Genomic DNA, 18,256 nt, shown 5'->3' with positions numbered 1-18,256 from the left:
TGCTGAAAATTTTTTCAGTATCATCAAAATTTAACAAATTTTATTACTAATACAAAAAATTAAATTAAAAAATATTTTCGCAAAATTTGAATTAAAAAACCAATTTATTTATCATTTATTTCAAGTTAAGATTTTTATTTAACAATAAAAACATTGTTAAACTTTTATTTTTGAAGAAAAGAACGTTTTGATTTTTTATTAAATAATTAACTCCTAAAACATGTTTTAAAAACTGTGGAATTTTATTCTGCCTGATAGAGATAATAAAAAAAAAAAATTAAGAGAGATACAAAACTCAAATAGAAAGTAAAAAATAACAAAATTTAAAATAATCTTTGCAAATTTGTTTAATGTTTTCCACTTAACATAATACGAGCACAAAATAAGCATTTCTAGAAATCCATAATATTACAAATTTTTGCATATAATACAGCATTTTCACAGAGAGTATAGGAAAGATGAGGTGTCAAAATTTCCTTAAATTGTAATATACAAACACTACCACCAGAATGTAGATAAAAATGTAACACAGCAAGTTCAAACACAAAGTTCAGGGCAAATTTAATTAACTTAATCAGTTTTTAAAAATTCAATTAAAGCTGTAGTTCAAGATTCTGATTGAGCTAAGCACAATCTATGAAGTTTTTTTTTCTTTGATTTTTAAAAACAAAGTATAGTTCTTTTCAGTTAAGACTGCATAATTCATTTAAGAAGTTGTTTACAAGTTTTGAAATAAATTTATAAAAATCACACATTATTTTTTCAATCCTCAAATATCTAACGGAGTGATTTTACACTAACTGTGATTTCTAATTTAAAGTATAAAATCAAGGTCATATCTCTTTTTTTGGGTAGTTTTCTCTTATTGTGTAACAGATAATCCTAATGTGATTATAATTTTTATTATAACTATTCATAGATCAATAAGTTTTCTCCTTATGAAACTTTTTTTTACTTAAAAAATAAGTACTTATGCTGAATATGAAAAGACATGTCACATGGATAAAACGAAGTAAATTATATTTCAAAAGTACTATAAATAACATTATTGCAAAATTGAAAGACAAACTTTCTAAATGCCCATTATGCACCATTCATACTTTTTTAGTAGAAATAAAGTAATGTGTTTTACAAATTTTAATTTTGTACTCACCTTTTTAATGATAAAAACAAATTTTATACCAAATAAAAGTTTAGAAACTAAAACATCCTTTTCTTTAACTTACATACTAAGAGAGAAAACGAATCTTCAATAATAGATAATTAATAATAACAAAATAAATCAAAGTAACCCAGAAATCTCTGTATAGATCAGAAACACACCATAGAAAATTATATGTGGATCCTGCAGTAAGATATTTAAATACTGCACTTGATAAAGTTTCATGTTAAAATGGGTAAACACGTTTTACGTTACAATATACGATTCTATAACTTCACTACAAAAAGAAGTGCTCAAAACAAAGTAACAGAAAAATGTAACAAAAAAAATTGTAATAGAAAAATACATATAAATTAAAAATATATTTCATTTAGTTCATTTTTAGCCTATTAAATCAAAATTAAAAATAATTGTATGGCTTGAAGTACAGTTGAAGTTTAAATTACTAGAATCATTTAAGAAAAAATAAACTAAAGAAAGGTAAAGTTAATAAGTAAATAAAATTTTTTAAAAATTCTTTAGAAATTACAAAATTGTGCATGAAACAAATAAATTCTCCTTTAAATAAATAAGTGTTTAAAAAAAGATAATAAATTAGGTACTTCTTAACACAACGATTAACATGTGCATTTTTAAATAATCAAACTATTACAATACACATTTATATCTATTCTAGCGCTGGGCAAAACATAAAGTATTTCTCCCTATGCTGTTAAGATATGGAAATAAATTTTTAAATTTGACTAAAGAAAAACAAAACAAAAAAATTTAGTTTTTATTTATTTTGTCTACAAGGTAAAAATAAATTTGTGGCAACTGTTGCCAAAATAAAATTGCAACACTAAATTTGCTATCAAGTTAATAAGAACTCATACATTTAATAATAATTTAAAACAAAAAACAGGATTTAATTTTTTTAAAGACAAATATACATATTAAATGGGAAAAAAATTAGCGTCACTGGTATATGTCTATTCAAAAACAAAATTTTGTTCACTAGCAATTTCACTGTAAACATTCATATACAAAAACTTATAACACATTTTTAAAAATCGAGCTAATTGTTTTAACTTAAGTAAGCAGAAGGAGCATACAGCTTGATTTCTTAATAAACATTTGTTTTTCTGAGAAACACCACTTAATTATACTTAAAACAATTTCTAAGCTAAGTTTATACAAAAAGAAAAACCAGCATACCTATTTACAAAGATGCTTATTTGTATCAAAATTCAAATATATTTGTAATCGCTGGCTTTAAACTTCTACTTATTGTGGTTAAAAAAAAAGATGTAAGGATATGAATAACACAATTTCTAAAAAAATTTTATTGTTATCTTTCAAGATGGGATAGTGACTATTAACTTTTTTTTTCCAGTAATGCATATCACCAGTAATGGTTACTCACCAGTCCTAGGACACCATTCTCACTATGAAGGTGGACAGTAATGTTAGGAGGAATGAAATTACTTGCTAATACAGGCATACCAATTCCCAAATTAACTTGAAAGTATGTTAAGGATGTTTCAAAGGCATGCTTAGATCAAATTTGTGAATTTATAAAAGGTTCTAAAAAGGATACCATACATGCCATCTTGGAATTCTAATGCTGCTCTTTTTACGATTTTTTCTCTAATTTTAGCAGCTGGAGTTTTCAGCCCAGAACCCTGATTTGTCTGAAAGCGTAATCTCTAAAATAATAAGGAATAAAAAAATAATTAGGGGTGCACAAATATACAGAATCAAGAGGGTGCACTTGCACCATGCTGAAAACCCAGTAAATTAAAAATTAAGTAGTACATTAAATATTGTTTATTTTTTTACTTTAAATATTTACAAATAATGGTTGCACCTATATTAAATCTACTCTGATAAAAAAAAAAACTAAACACAAAAGTTTTATTAAAATATTTATTGTTATAATTAGCAAAGTAACTAAATTTATTTTAATTAATTAGAAAATTAACAACAAACAAAATTAGTTAATAGAAAATCAAAAAATTCAAGTATGCCAAAACTCACTTAAATTTCCAGACTGCCGAAACAAAATATGTTCTGTATGCATAATAGAGACAGGTTCAGGCTCAGTTTTGGAGGTACAAGCCCAAAGAATTTTAAGGGCTGACACACATAGGATTACTTAGAGCCTGAGATATACGTCAGATAAAGGCCGAATTTAAGGGTCTCAGCACTTGGATAAACAAGGAAATTAGTCACTAAAATCTTTTTTTTATCTTTTACCAGCACAACGAAAAGCGAAAATAAGAATCTGGAATTCAATGCAAAATTTTATCATGAATTTCAACCAGAAACTTTTTCTATAGTCTGATCCAACATTAGGCTCAAGCTAGAAATGACTATGTCCGGTTTCTGACACACAATTGTTTTTAATAGCAAAAATCCTTCAAAAAAAAAAATTTATTTTCATAAATTTATATTAATTTTGTAACACCATCCCTTTGTGGACTAATATGCAAAATATAAATTTCAACAACAACTTTATAAAGTGATTTCTAAATAAAGTTTTTAAAAATAAAAAAAATAATTCTCTTAATTATGAACTTATATTTATGAAATTAAAATTTAAAATCTAAGTGATCATTTTGGAATTTTTTTTTTACATAATTGATATAAAATAACATAAAGTGATAAGGGTTCCTAGGGGTCACGAGACTCAACATGAGAAATTTTCAATAAAAAATGCAAAAAAAAAAAAACAAAAATATAAATAAAATAATATTAACAATTTAAAAAAATGAAAAACTTCACTTGCTATATCAACCTGCTATATATGCGAGTGAGGTTAAAATGGGCAAGAATAAATATCAATAACAATTATAAAATGAATGCAATTTGATATTTAGTTTTATTATAAAAAGTATATTTACAGAACTTAGCACTCAATGATATATATTAGTACTCAAAATGAAATTTTTATTAATTCATAAGAGTCCAAAAAGAATAATACTTTTATTATTCTAAATTGAACTACTTCAGTTTAAAAATATGTATGGATAAACAAGATTAAAAAAAATAGAAAAACAGAGAAATTTAAAAAAAAAAGTTACTTCTATTCTTTTTTCAAATTTTTCACCGAGAACTACTCTTTGTACATAAATGCTAGGAACATGAACATGGTCTGGATTTAATTCCCCAATTTCTACAATTTCTTCAACCTGAAATTAAAAAAATTATGCAATTTGAATAAACTAAAAAGTATTTGCTAATCAAAGCAATATTATATTATTAATACAATAAAATGTTAAGAAAAACTTTGATTGTTTAAAATATTGGATAAATTAAATATTCAATAATTACCAAAGAAATACAGAGTCAATTGAAATATTTTTCAGCTTTCTAAGTTAATTGAAATATTTTTCAGCTTTCTAAGTTAATTGAAATTTTTTCTTACTTTTTTCTATTGGAAGTAATATAAAATATTGATAGGTAAATTAGAATATAACAAAAACATGAAATGGGCTGGCATAAGTAGTGAATACACTATACAGTAGTGAATACACAAGTGAATACCACTTGTGGCATTCATTAAGTTTTTCATTTAAAATATTTCATCATTCTTATTCATATTCTTTTTCTAGTAGTCATGATAACTTCTTTAATGAATATATTTGATGCAGCTGTAGTATCCATTTTCAAAGATATTTTCCCGTTTTTGTTTATGTATGCAAATGAAGAGTATGTATGTAGCATGTTTATGAAATTCAATTTGTTATAATACTGCACCAATTCTAGTTCATAACTAACATATATAAATGGACAATTAACTTATTTCTAAGTAAAATACAAAATTTTTATATAGTTCAAAATTACAAAAATTGTTTTTTTTTCTTTAACAAAAGCCCATTTTTGTTCATTTGAACATTGGATTATTCAAACATTTTACCTTCTAATTCGTATGATAATTAAAAAGAGTAGATTGTCTAATTGGTTCATAAATCATATCATCAGAAATAACATTAAAAGCATAATTATAAAACCTGTGCAATAAAAGAAACTTCCTTAAAACTAATTACAAGAAAGCATTAAATAGCATACAAGTAACATAGCATAGAGTATCGAAAAAAGAGTGTGAACAAATCAGAGAGTAAGATTCTGTGTAAGGATCATTTTAAAAAAAATTTATTTTTTTTAAAAATCATATAATAGGAAAAGTTCAGTTTTGTAACTATTAAAAAGAATTATTCTCATTATAATAAATAATTAAAAGAAATCAAAAAGGAGGAAATAAAGGAAGTGAAACAAAAAAAATCAAGGAATTAGAAAATGATAAATCAGTGATTTGGTGTATAAATGAATAAGCCGATTGGCAAATCAGGGTATTATTAAATAGGTAAATTAGTGAAAAAGCAAATTAGTTTATGAATAAGTGAAAAAAATTTTGCACTTTTTATTTGTGTAGAACATTTCAGTAATATTGTTTTTAGTTAATTAGTTTTCTTACATAGAAAGTCGATTATTATTTTTTTTTTTTTAATATTTCTAATATAGACTGTTAATTACTATCTCAAACATAATTTTTGAATATGGAACTTACATACTTAATGCTTTACAATTTTAGGCTCATACATGAAAGTTTTTTTACATTATAAATCCATTATTTATTTATTTTTCAAGAGAAAGTGAAATTTTAGGCCTAAATAGACTCAGATGCCCTCATTAAAATAAAATGTATTACTTAAAATATTAAAAAAATATCTAATAAGTTTATCATAGATGTTTTAATTTATTGACTACCTTTTTTTAAAATGGTACATACTCCAGAGAATTCAAATCATTACTATCTCAAGAAAATTCATCAAGTTTAAAAATAGCTATATTATAAGAAATAGCCCAGTTTTAAATTTTGAGACACCAGTTGATTAAAAAAAGACTGTTTTATGAGAAAATAAAAATTGACACTTAAATTTCAAGTAAAAACATTTTTACATTTAACTGTAATTCTTACCTCAGCAATAGTTACTTTTGAAGCTTTGCACATTGGAATATTAAAATTTGGAGTAGATTTTCTAGAAAAATATATATAACACTTCATTTTAATGTGTCAAACAATAAACCTATTTGAATTCAACAAAGCAAAAATAAAATAAAAACTGATTTAATTACAAGTTCTAATTGTTTAAATAAAAGTACATTTTACAGCATTTATAAGTTCTACATTGGTACAATTCACAATAGTGGTACATTTTATATAGTGGTACATTTTATAAGTCCTACATCTGCGTAATAACATGATATTTTAATTTAGATAAGTATTTAGATAGATTTAAATAAAAATAAATAGTATAATGTATTAAGAAATTTAGATAAAATAAAATTTTCTTCTCTCTTTCTAGGAAATAGCTAAACTTCTATCAATGATACATAAAATAATGATTACAAAATATCATTGCTAATTTTAACTAAATATTTAGACAAGAAACCTTTCCCAACTTATTTAGCACACTTAGCAAGATAAAAATTTTAAATGCTTGGATAAAATTTTTCCATTCATAATAACTTTTATTAAACATTTAAAACTTTCCTTTTTAATTCTGCAATATAATAATTATAAGAAATACCTGTTTTGTATTAAATTACTTATTTACTTAAAAAAATAAAAGCTATCAAAACTGAAATATTAAACAAAAACGGCTATGGGTAATGTTTTTCTAGCCCACTATCAATATTACTAAATGCAAATAAAGATATTAAACAAAACAAATAATTTGGTAGCATAAACATTACACAATTTTTGAATTTAGCTATTTTTGCTATAAAAAAAAATTGAAGATATCATATATAGCTTTAGTTATAAAAGAAAAGGGGAAAATAACAAAGCTGAAAATAAAATCATTTATTATTAGTAAAAACCTAAACATCCATATAAAACAAGTTTCTTCTACAAACCTAAATATTAAATTTCCAAATTTATCAGCTTTCCATGCTTTTATCAAGGCAAAGTCTCCTGTGATAGCTTCTTCAAGTAGGTACGAACGTCCATTGAATTCCTTTACCTAAAAATTTGATGATAAAAAAATTAATAAATTTTATCAAGAATCAAATACTAAAAGAATTTTAAAGATTTAAAAAAAATTATAGTACACCATCTATACTTTCTAAAATCAATTTTGATAAAACTTTGCCATGTCTAAAGCCATTTACTAATTGATTGCAATGTCTAAAGCCGCCTTTTCGCCTGTCCTGTCGAAAATCAGTTTTCCAATTTGTTCACCCATGAGATAAGTNTTGGAAAAAAAACATGCTTTTGAAACATCATTAGACTCTTTTTTATTTACTTATTTAAAATAATAAAAAGTAGTATTAACTAATGGTCAAATTCTGTACTTAATAAATGTAAAAATATTTTAACTTATTTATTATTATTTTCATTTTTGAAAACAAAATCAACTAAAGATTTATTTGTTTAAAAAAGGATACTGACTATCGAACAAATTATAAAACAAACAAGTGTTGAAAGAATTTTAATAAAAATTTAAAAAAAAAATACTTTAAGAACTAATGTTAAATTATTAAAAACGTCAAAACGGTACTAAACTTTTCATTTAATTAAAAAAAAATTTTGTTTTTAAAATCAGCCAAACCAATTTTTTTTTTAAAATCAGCCAAACCAATCAGTTAGCCAAATTTTTTTAAAACTTTGTTTTCATTTTCTCAAAAATAAAAGCAAATTAAATAAAGGTAAGCTTTATTTAATTTTTTTATAATTAAAATCGACTGAGCATTTATTGGTTGAAAAACAATCAAATTATTATGCTTAACCACATTTAATAAATTTAAAAAAACTAACTTTTTATAACAAAGTTAAATACAAAATACCCCTATTAAATTGTATCGATTAAAATGAAAAACAATAATTGAAAAAAATCAATGATTTCATCCATTGAGCTCAGAACGAAAATTTAAGGTAACAGCGATTGTGCAACAATTGCAAAGTAACAGAGGTCTAATAAAAATAATTGATAAGAATCGTTAAACCCAGACTGAAAAAGAATGGTATGAAATAATGCAGAACGAAACGATCGCTGCAAAAGTCTCACTGAAAATAATTTACAAGAAACCCGACAATTATTTCCGACGAAATAAAATGCACAACGATAGCAAAATGACTTAAGTCCCATTGAAAGTAATCTTCAAAAAAAGCAAAATCCCAAAGAAAAAAATCGACGTAAAGAAACTATGCATTGCGTTCTATATTACAACGCTGATCCTCGCACGAAACCGGGAGTTCTGATTCAATTCGTCTTTGTCATTCATCACAAACTAACATCTTAATAGCAAAACGCTATCTACATCTCTGAAGCTAGACGAATTCAAAATCGTCTTCATTAGTGCGGTAACAGCGTTAGCCTAGTCAAGGATCCTTGCATATTAAACCGCGATTGTAATCTAATTCCGGGGGCTTAAATCAGATTTCGGATGCATCGCCTAAAACGAATGTCACTACACCGGTCTACTGACATATGCGTAAAATCAATATTTCGCGATACATCAATTTATCGCCCAGTCCTAACTATGCTCCAATTAAAAAAAAGTTTTGTACAAATATAAAAGGTATACATATTAGAAAATAGGTACTAAATAGAAGTCGAGTTACAATAAAATATAAATGTTAATAGAAGGAAAAAACAATTAAAAATAACAAAACTGCCCCTCAGAGAGAACATATAACAAGTACTTTATTAAATCCAATGAAAATTTAAATTTTTGGCTCTTTGGACACAAATGATTGTAGAAAAGTTAGCTTTCTGAAAAGTAACGTTCATTTTTGCGAAAAACTTCGCCAAGAGTAAAAAAAGTCTCCTAATAGTTGCCTATTCCTGAAAATAGTTGCTTTCTTAGCCTTTTCAGGCAAAAAAAGTCGCCATAGTCGCCTAAGGCCGAAAATAGTAGCAAATAGTTGCATTTTAGTAGCCTGTGGTCACCCTGTCAAAACTGAAATATTAAACAAAAACGGCTATGGGTACTGTTTTTCTAGTCCACTATCAATATTACTAAATGCAAATAAAGATATTAAACAAAACAAATAATTTGGTAGCATAAACATTACACAATTTTTGGAATTTAGCTACTTTTGCTATAAAAAAAAAGATATTGAAGATATCATATATAGCTTTAGTTATAAAAGAAAAGGAGAAAATAACAAAGCTGAAAATAAAATTATTTATTATTAGTAAAAACCTGAACATCCATGGAAAAGAAGTTTCTTCTACAAACCTAAATATTAAATTTCCAAATTTATCAGCTTTCCATGCTTTTATCAAGGCAAAGTCTCCTGTGATAGCTTCTTCAAGTAGGTACGAACGTCCATTGAATTCCTTTACCTAAAAATTTGATGATAAAAAAATTAATAAATTTTATCAAGAATCAAATACTAAAAGAATTTTAAAGATTTAAAAAAAATTATAGTACACCATCTATACTTTCTAAAATCAATTTTGATAAAACTTTGCCATGTCTAAAGCCATTTACTAATTGATTGCAATGTCTAAAGCCGCCTTTTCGCCTGTCCTGTCGAAAATCAGTTTTCCAATTTGTTCACCCATGAGATAAGTGTGCATTGTGGAAAAATTTCAAAACAAATGCAAATCACCCAAATCACTTTTTTTTAATAATTATAATTTGTTAAATTGTGCCTAATAAACTTTATTATAAAAGAATATGTAAAAAATTTTAAAAACTGGAAGCACACAAAAAAAACTTGAGAAATTTCAAAAAATTTAAAGAATTGTTCAATTATTTATAACTTAATTCCACTTGCTTAGTTAACTTTAAAGTTTTGAAAATGTAAATATAAAAATAGCCACACACAATTGTTTAATTCCCATAATTTTAAAAATATTAATAAAAATGCAAATATTTTTTTAAAGCAGATAAAAAACATTAAAATAATTTGTAAGTATCTAACAATTGGAAGGGGTTTTTGCTTAATTTTATTGAGAAGGGGGTGTAAGAGGGGATTTGAGCAATAATTACATCAAAATCACCTTATTTAAAAAAACTTTTTAAAAATTACAATTAGAAAGTTTTGACATTTAGAATTAAATTAATGAAGGAGAGAGTAGTGTAAAATTTGTTCGAATATTTTCAGAAATCAAGATCTTTGAATACAGAAGAAAAACACAATAGATTCTTATAGAATATTTTACTAAAAATTTTATAAAATGGATGAAAATGTCTTTTTTTTCCTTCCTTTTTCCGCAAAGTTACACATCTTATATATAAATTTAATTCTACCATTATATTATTACAATAAATGTCAAAGTTAAAAACATGAAAAAAGGGGAACACTTTCTTACATAAGCATGAATAGTTTGTGACTTGCTTACATTTGATGACAATGGAGAACCCAAAAATAGCCTCTGAAGATGTACTATTTTTGATGACATGCTCATTTTTGAAATTTCGCTTGGTTTTTATTTAAGTTCTGCCATATTAATTTAAATTGTGTACTTTTTATGCTGCTTTTAAACAGGGTGCATAGCCAAATCTTTCAACAAAAAATGAGCCCCTTCAGAGTACTTTTTAAGCACTCAAAAAATATTTTTAAGCACTATGGTATACAATAACAAAATACAAAATAATTTTCAAAGACTTTACATTATCATGATAAAATAACTAGTTTCTGACAAAAAAAAACTATCTTCTTGATTATGTTAACTATTATAAAATGATCAAGAGTTTTTTCGGTTCGATATCAGAGGGTGAAAAATGAAGTCTGAAATGGAGAATATCTTGCAAAATACAGCAGAGTTGCACATGAGAGTGCAATAATCTCACCGAAACCAGTTCAGTAGACGCAAATGTGGACTCGCAAGTATTTCGTCAAACATGTAAAATGATTACCCAGGGTGCATAGCCAAATTATTTAACAAAAAATAAGCACTTTTGAAGCACTCAAAAGATATTTTTAAGCACTTTAAAAAAGTAGCATAATTGGGCAGGGTCGGAAAGTTTTTGACAATTAACGGTTTTATCTTGTTTCAACCATCATGTCAAAAAAGAAAAAAAAACTTTTGGCATTGTTTTTGACAATTGTTAAAAATCATGAAGTTTTGAATCATATAAAAAGAATGGCGTTTTCATATGCTACAGACAGACAATACACCGAAATATATTGAGGGTGAATGAATTGTGAAAACGTTGAATAGAAAAATGTGAACTGCGTCTTTTCGCATAATTCGCAGCTAAAATCAACAAGGTAAAGGAAAAATCTCATTTTGAAAAGCACTAAAATTAAGCACTTAAAAACACCCAATCAAAAAAGCACCTTTAAGGGCTTTTAAAAAACGAAAATAAGCATTTCTTAAAAACGCTACTCACCCTGTTGCCGCTTTCATAAGCTACGAAATGGATTGTGGTGGAATGAATAGTGAAAACGTTGAATAGAACAAAGTGAAAACCACGCTTTTTGCATAATACGTGACGAAAATCGTCATGGTTAAAGAAAAATATATAATTTTCGAAAAGGAAAAATTAAGCACTTTTTAAAAACACCTCAAGAAAAAAAGCAACTTTAAGGGCTTTTAAATAATAGAAATCGAAAGAAGCACATTTTTAAAAACGTTATGCACCATTTTAAAGCTTCACCATTATGACTTATATTTAAAATTTTGGTCTTCATTTTTGTTTAATTTCCCTTTTCAACTTTTAAATTATTCAATCATATTATTACAATAAACGTCAAAGTTAGACACCTAAAAAAAGACACTTTCTTGCATAAGCATGGATAGTTTGCAACTTGTTTATATTTGATGACAATGGAAAATCCAAAAATACGTTTATGTATTTTTAAATGAATTATTGAAAAAATAATAAAATAAAATTTAAAGTATATATTTTAATAATTACTTCTTTTGATTCACTCGCTAAAGCTATTGATCCATCAGGATTATACTTCAAAGGAACACCACCTTCTTCTACCAGAGTTCCATAAGCTGTAGGTGTATAAAATGCAGGTATGCCAGCACCACCAGCTCTTATTCTTTCAGCTAAAGTGCCCTAAAATATTTAAGAAACACATCATACCAAAATTAAAAGCTTGGTAAAATTTGAAATTACCATTATAAACATATTATTAAGACAGATTACATTCTATAAGGCAGATTATATTTCACCTACTTTAAAATTTAAGTCCACCACATTAGAAGATTAAAAGCCAGAAGTTTCGCAAGAAATAAGGCACAAAAGGTTTTTCTTTCAGTCAAAATTTTGAGAGATTTATGATACAATGAATTAAACATTATAATGTTGTTAATTATAGAAAATAATTTTAATCTCTAAGCTGTATAGCTGACTAATCGTATTTTTCAAATAGAGCATTGTTTTGAAATCGGTTTTGATCACTCTAATAAAGGGAATTACAATTACCTAAATTGTATGAATATAACAAGGCACAAAAGGTTTTTCTTTCCGTCAAAATTTTGAGAGATTTATGATACAGTGAATTAAACATTATAATGTTGTTAATTATAGAAAATAATTTTAATCTCTAAGCTGTATAGCTGACTAATCGTATTTTTCAAACAAAGCATTGTTTTGAAATTGGTTTTGATCACTCTAATAAAGGGAATTACAATTACCTAAATTGTATGCACGCAATAGAAGTATATTATATGATTGTTTCTTTAAGTACCTACAATCAAAATTACAACTGGGTTATTGTAATTGAAATGTAAGAATTTCGAAGCACAAACATCTCAGTTAATGTGCAGATGATCTTTGCTCTATATTAAAAACCTTTCAAGCTTTAGAACAGGATGTAAAACTAGGCTTTCAATGCTTTTTCCTCTGTTCTTTTTCTTATCTGTTATATAGGTCTTTTTCAATATTATTCAGGCATCTAGTGGGTGCTTTTTTCTCCCCTCTCTCTATTGCAGTTTTCCTTCTATTCTTAAGACAAAATATTTTATGCTGGGTATGCATCATCATATCTAAATAAATGACATTGCCATTTAATACAAGATACTTTTAATATTTTTTAAACTGTTAGGTTTACCATATATTTATGTATCTGATTATTATGTGCAAAAAATATACTAACTGTACCACCAAAATAGTAAAAGGATAACACTTTGTGTCTCTAATTAAGATTTTAAAGCCATCCCATATTAACAAACTTAATTTTATGTAGCTTGTATCTTTTTTATTTTATTCAAAAGAATATTTCAAACATTTTCTATTGATTTGGTTTTGAAAAACTTAGTATAAGAAGCACTTAAAACTGAAAATAATATTTAATCATTTTCATTTATTTCTCTCATAACAATGTAATTTTAAAATATATTGTACAATACAATTTTTATTTTATTTTAACCTAACTGAATTTTTATAAAAGTGTTTCATTTCTTTTAAAAGCGGACTGAATTAATAGTTAAGTATTAAAGTAACATTATTAGATAGTTGATATAATTGACAAAATGATTAGATATTTGACTTTGCAGCAATTTAAAACATATATTTTTATGTTTTTGGAACAATTTAGAGGAACAATACTACTTAAAATTTTAAAAAAAAGGGAAGATTAAATTTGTAATGTAAATAATTTAGCACATCAGTAATGAAATAAATTTATTGGAGCAAATTTAGAAGGATTTCGGAAAATGCTGCCTTAGGAGAATATTTTGCAACACTTTTCTAAAATTTTTATTTTGTGGTAAAATAAAAGCAGATGTGAAAAAAAAATTTGTTTAAAAAAGCCTATTTTGGAATGGTTATTATTACAATCTCACCATAGTTAGAAAAATTAATTTAAAAAAAAATCCAAGCAACTATTCTACTACTCTTCAAAATCAAACACTGCATTTTATGCCTCACAGGAACAGATATTAGTGAAGCAAACAATATTTAAGTATGAAGAAAATAGGTTATTTTGGTTGTGAATGATGTTTCATCAGAAAAACAGTAAAAAATAAAAAAAAAAGGTTTGACCAGATCTTAGGTTAAGGTTTTAATTGACATTTATGATTAACTTACTTTATTGATTTTGCTACATTTCATTAACTAATGAAACATATATTTTGGAGCAGCTATAATCACAATCTTACCACAGTTGGAAAAGTGATTCAGAAAAGAAAAGAAAAAATCTGAGCAACTATTCTACAGAATCCAACTTTGCCTCCCAGAATCAGATATCAGTCTAGCAAACAATATTCAAGTTAAAAAGAAAATAGGTTGGTTTGACTGAGAATGATGTTTCACTAGAGTAACAGTCAAACAGTTTTCTGTTAAAATTAGTTAAAGGTATTAACTAACATTTAGCAGCTTTAGGTGCTTTTCCATTTTGATTTAATGTTTTAATTGTTAATTTAACTTTTTGGCTTTTTCTGTATTTGTAAATTAGATTCATTTTCTGACTAACATTTATGACCACTTTCTTGATTGATTTTGCTACATTTGATTAATTAATGATAACAAAGTTTTGTTATTCAAATGCATTAACAATTACCTGAGGTACAAATTCCAATTCCAAATCTCCACATAAATATTGTCTTTCAAATTCAGCATTTTCACCAACATAAGAAGAAATCATCCTCTTTATCTAAAATTAAAATTTATATCACAATGATTGTCTTATAAAAAGCACTATAACATAAATATGACATAAATTATTTAAAAAAATTTATATCGCTTTCACAATAAGAATAGAAATATAAAGAATTTTTAGAATACGTAGATAGAGATAAATAAGTACATATTACATAGATAAATTAATCATATATATATATAAAGTGATTCTCAAAAATTTTCGTACCCTTATGACTTCCAATAAAATATTGCACTATTCATTCATTTAAATGAATATTTCAGTATGGATATAAATTTTTGTTTGTTTTTAAAATATTTCATGCTGTTTTGTTAAGAATATATTGAAGATTTCAGTATTAAATAACCATCCTGAAATATTCATTTTAATTAATGAATGAAGTCCCATTTTTTTAAATTTATAAGTGTACGAACATTTTTGAGAGCCACTCTCTCTCTCTATATATATAGATATTATCCAAGTTAGAGGAAGTTATTGTGGTTTGTAAAAGGCTAAAACTAGCCTTTAAAATCCTGCATAGTTCGAAATAACATAAGAACACTTCTTAAAACCAAAATATCAATGTTAAATAGTTGTCCTTGTTAAATGCAATGTTTAATGCTAGCATAAATGTAATAAACATCAAATCAAAAATAATAATATTCATTAATAATGCTGAATATAAATTTATGTACAGTACAGAACCCGTTATCCGGAAATCGGAAAACCGTAAAACCGAAAAACCAGAATGAAATTCGATAAATTTTCCCGCCATTTAAAATTTTTTTTTTTATTTTTCCTCATAAGATCTTTAGGATTTTTCGTTCTTTTTTGAAAGATGTTTACCTTACCATCATTATGGAAATAATCATTAGTGTATTACATCATCGTTTTTTCTTCTTTTCAAGACTATTTCCAATTTTTTTTTTTTTTTAGTTGTGTTTAACAATAAAGAAAAAACAGCTTTTTGTAGCGATTCAGAAAACTGGAAAAATCAGTTATCCGGAATATCGATCGTTCCGGATAATCGGTTACCTACTGTATATTAACGCAAGATGTATTAGTTAATTAGTAGATGTATTAGTGGATAAATTTTAATTGAAAGATTACAAATCAAATTCAAAGTAAGTGTAATGAAGAAATTCAACTAAATAGAAAATGAGTAAGCAGTTCAAAGAAAAGTAATTAAAACTATCTTGAACAATATTTGTTGCAAAATGTTTACAAATTTGATCAGTTACTTTTAGCTGAATGCTGAGGAAATATATGAAAAGCCGAGTGTATTTTTTAAGCTAAAAGAGGTGGGTTTTTTTTTCCATCTATAACTTCAAATTATATTTTAACACAAAAGAGCTTTTTAATAGAGTTAGAATAAATCATAGAAATGAAATGTGTGATTATCCGATTAAGTGGTTAAACTCTGTAAGTCATGTTCAGATCAATTTTTTTTCCTGTTATATCTTCTTTCAATATTTCATAAACAGTTAATTTTCTAAAAACTCAATTTTAGTCCCCTTTCTTTTTGCTTTGAAAACTTAGGAATTCTATGTGATTTTTACCCTCAGACTAATTAAAATAATTTTAAAATTAAAAAAATCAAAGTTTGATAGAAAATAAATGGGTTGTACTGTTCTGTGTTATATCCTTCTACTTCTCCCGGAGCAGTATTACAAACTAATATAATTAATAAATATTGATCACAAAGGTTTCAAAATTTCATTCAATAAAATTTTTTAAATGTAATCATAAAATTAACAAATCTAAGAATGTTTGAAAATAAGCGTACCGGGCTGTTGCAGTAAAATAATGATTTTATCACTCTCAGAACAGTACTACAAATAAATATAAATAAATACTGACCACAAAAGTATTAGGATTTCATATTATCAATTCGATCAATATAAATTTAATATAAAGATTAAAAAAAACTGCATTTGACAAAGTTTAGAATTTTTTTTAAAGAATAAATTATTAAGTATAAGAATTTAATGGTATCTGTTTCTCTTTGCATTGCAGGGTGTACAGTAATGACCGCTTTTAATATATATTTTTAGAAACCTTATCAAAAATGAAAAAAAAAAGTATGCATACTAAGGATTGCAAATTGATATTTACCTAAGGAAAAAACAAAAATGTGATGCAATAAACATAAATAATGAGAGAGTTTTGATTGTATTAGGGAACAGAGAAGTTATAAGACAATTATGAGAAAGACTTTTAAGTTACATCATCAACATTGGCACAACAGCTTTTTGTGGGCCTTCTTTAGAAGTTTTTCCTAATCTTCTCTTCTCACTGAAATTGATCTCCAGTTCTTCATTTTCAGGATATTAAAGTATTCAATCTGTGACATTGTGTCACATAATTTGATTTTTTCTTTAAAAAATTGTGCTACAATAACCCTTAAAAATAAAAAAACATTCAAAACAACAAAAATCAATACATCATGGTGATTAAGTCCAACATACCTGTTGCTGAATCAGGCGGAGATTTACTTCAAGCTGAAAATATTTAAAATGACCAATTTCTGAGTCATAAGAAATGAGTTCTTGTCTTTACAAAACAACCATATCTTTTTATTTTTTTTTAGCTGATGAATGTTCTAAAACACACAACAGGGGAATCACAACATCTATGGGAAGCAGGGAGCGTATTGACAAAACATACCGTAGATTGTAAACGTGGCGATTGCAGGTGGAGTTGGCGATGAATTACGCGTAAATGTGGTGGGAGAACGAAATTACATTAACCTAAGCAGTGTAATTCGAGATTTTCTTCTTCTCCTCGACTAGCCATTATGAATAAAAATAACTCATTAATTCCTTTTAGCAGAAAAAATAAAAAAGAAAATAACACCTTTTTATTGTCAGGATCACTTTACAAATACACTGTATTCATATTTTATTAAGCGCTATAATTTATATTTTATAAAACGATCTAGTTTTTTGATAAAACAGATTCAATTTTTTAATTTTTTTTACAAGAATTGTGTTTGCGAAGAAATAAAAATAATTTATTAATGAACCAATCACAAAAAATAACGTAACATTTTAATACTATGTTTTATTGAAACGCTATTTTGAAGAATTAATTCTATTTAACTTTTATTGTAAGAAAACATAACCTGTTTTATTTTAGTGATATTTTCTATGAAATCAATATTCTCTATAAAAGAATAATGTAAGCTTTTTTATAAAGATTATTTTTTTAGAAATTAACAAAGACATATTATTTACTAGAAAAAAAATAGAGTATTCAAAAATGTTATCACGCTTTAAAGTAATAGTTTCTTGTAAACGAAATAATCAATATTTTTAAAATAAAGTTTGAAAGCGTTTGTTTCATTACTAGAAGCATTCATTATAAAAAAATATATATTAAATTACTTTTTTGCATAATTTTATGAAATAACTTTTTTTTGGAATGAGATGAGATTTTAAACTTTGTGAAAAATTGATTCAATTCCTTAATATATATAAAAGTCGGTAAATACTTCATTCATTATGGAGGTCATAGATAACTTGATACCTTTTCAATATAAGAATAATAAATGC

At 25.4% G+C, this 18,256-nt stretch overlaps 1 protein-coding gene across 1 annotated transcript in view; it reads right to left on the bottom strand.

Annotated features, from left to right (window-relative positions):
• LOC107443751 (Succinyl-CoA:3-ketoacid CoA transferase) overlaps positions 1 to 18,256 on the bottom strand; it is a 34,209-nt gene that overhangs the window by 8,514 nt on the left and 7,439 nt on the right. Inside the window, exons 4-10 of the mRNA XM_071180278.1 lie at positions 14,625 to 14,717; positions 12,029 to 12,178; positions 7,067 to 7,173; positions 6,126 to 6,186; positions 4,228 to 4,335; positions 2,742 to 2,850; positions 2,568 to 2,662 (exon numbers count right to left, since the gene is read on the bottom strand). Of these exons, the coding sequence (XP_071036379.1) occupies positions 2,568 to 2,662; positions 2,742 to 2,850; positions 4,228 to 4,335; positions 6,126 to 6,186; positions 7,067 to 7,173; positions 12,029 to 12,178; positions 14,625 to 14,717 (723 nt within the window). The remainder of the gene's footprint in view (positions 1 to 2,567; positions 2,663 to 2,741; positions 2,851 to 4,227; positions 4,336 to 6,125; positions 6,187 to 7,066; positions 7,174 to 12,028; positions 12,179 to 14,624; positions 14,718 to 18,256) is intronic.

The sequence above is a fragment of the Parasteatoda tepidariorum genome, chromosome 1 (genome assembly GCF_043381705.1).
Source record: "Parasteatoda tepidariorum isolate YZ-2023 chromosome 1, CAS_Ptep_4.0, whole genome shotgun sequence".
Taxonomy (NCBI): Eukaryota; Metazoa; Arthropoda; class Arachnida; order Araneae; family Theridiidae; genus Parasteatoda; species Parasteatoda tepidariorum.
Note: the sequence above shows the minus strand (reverse complement) of the source record. Positions and strands in the feature narration are given on the sequence as shown.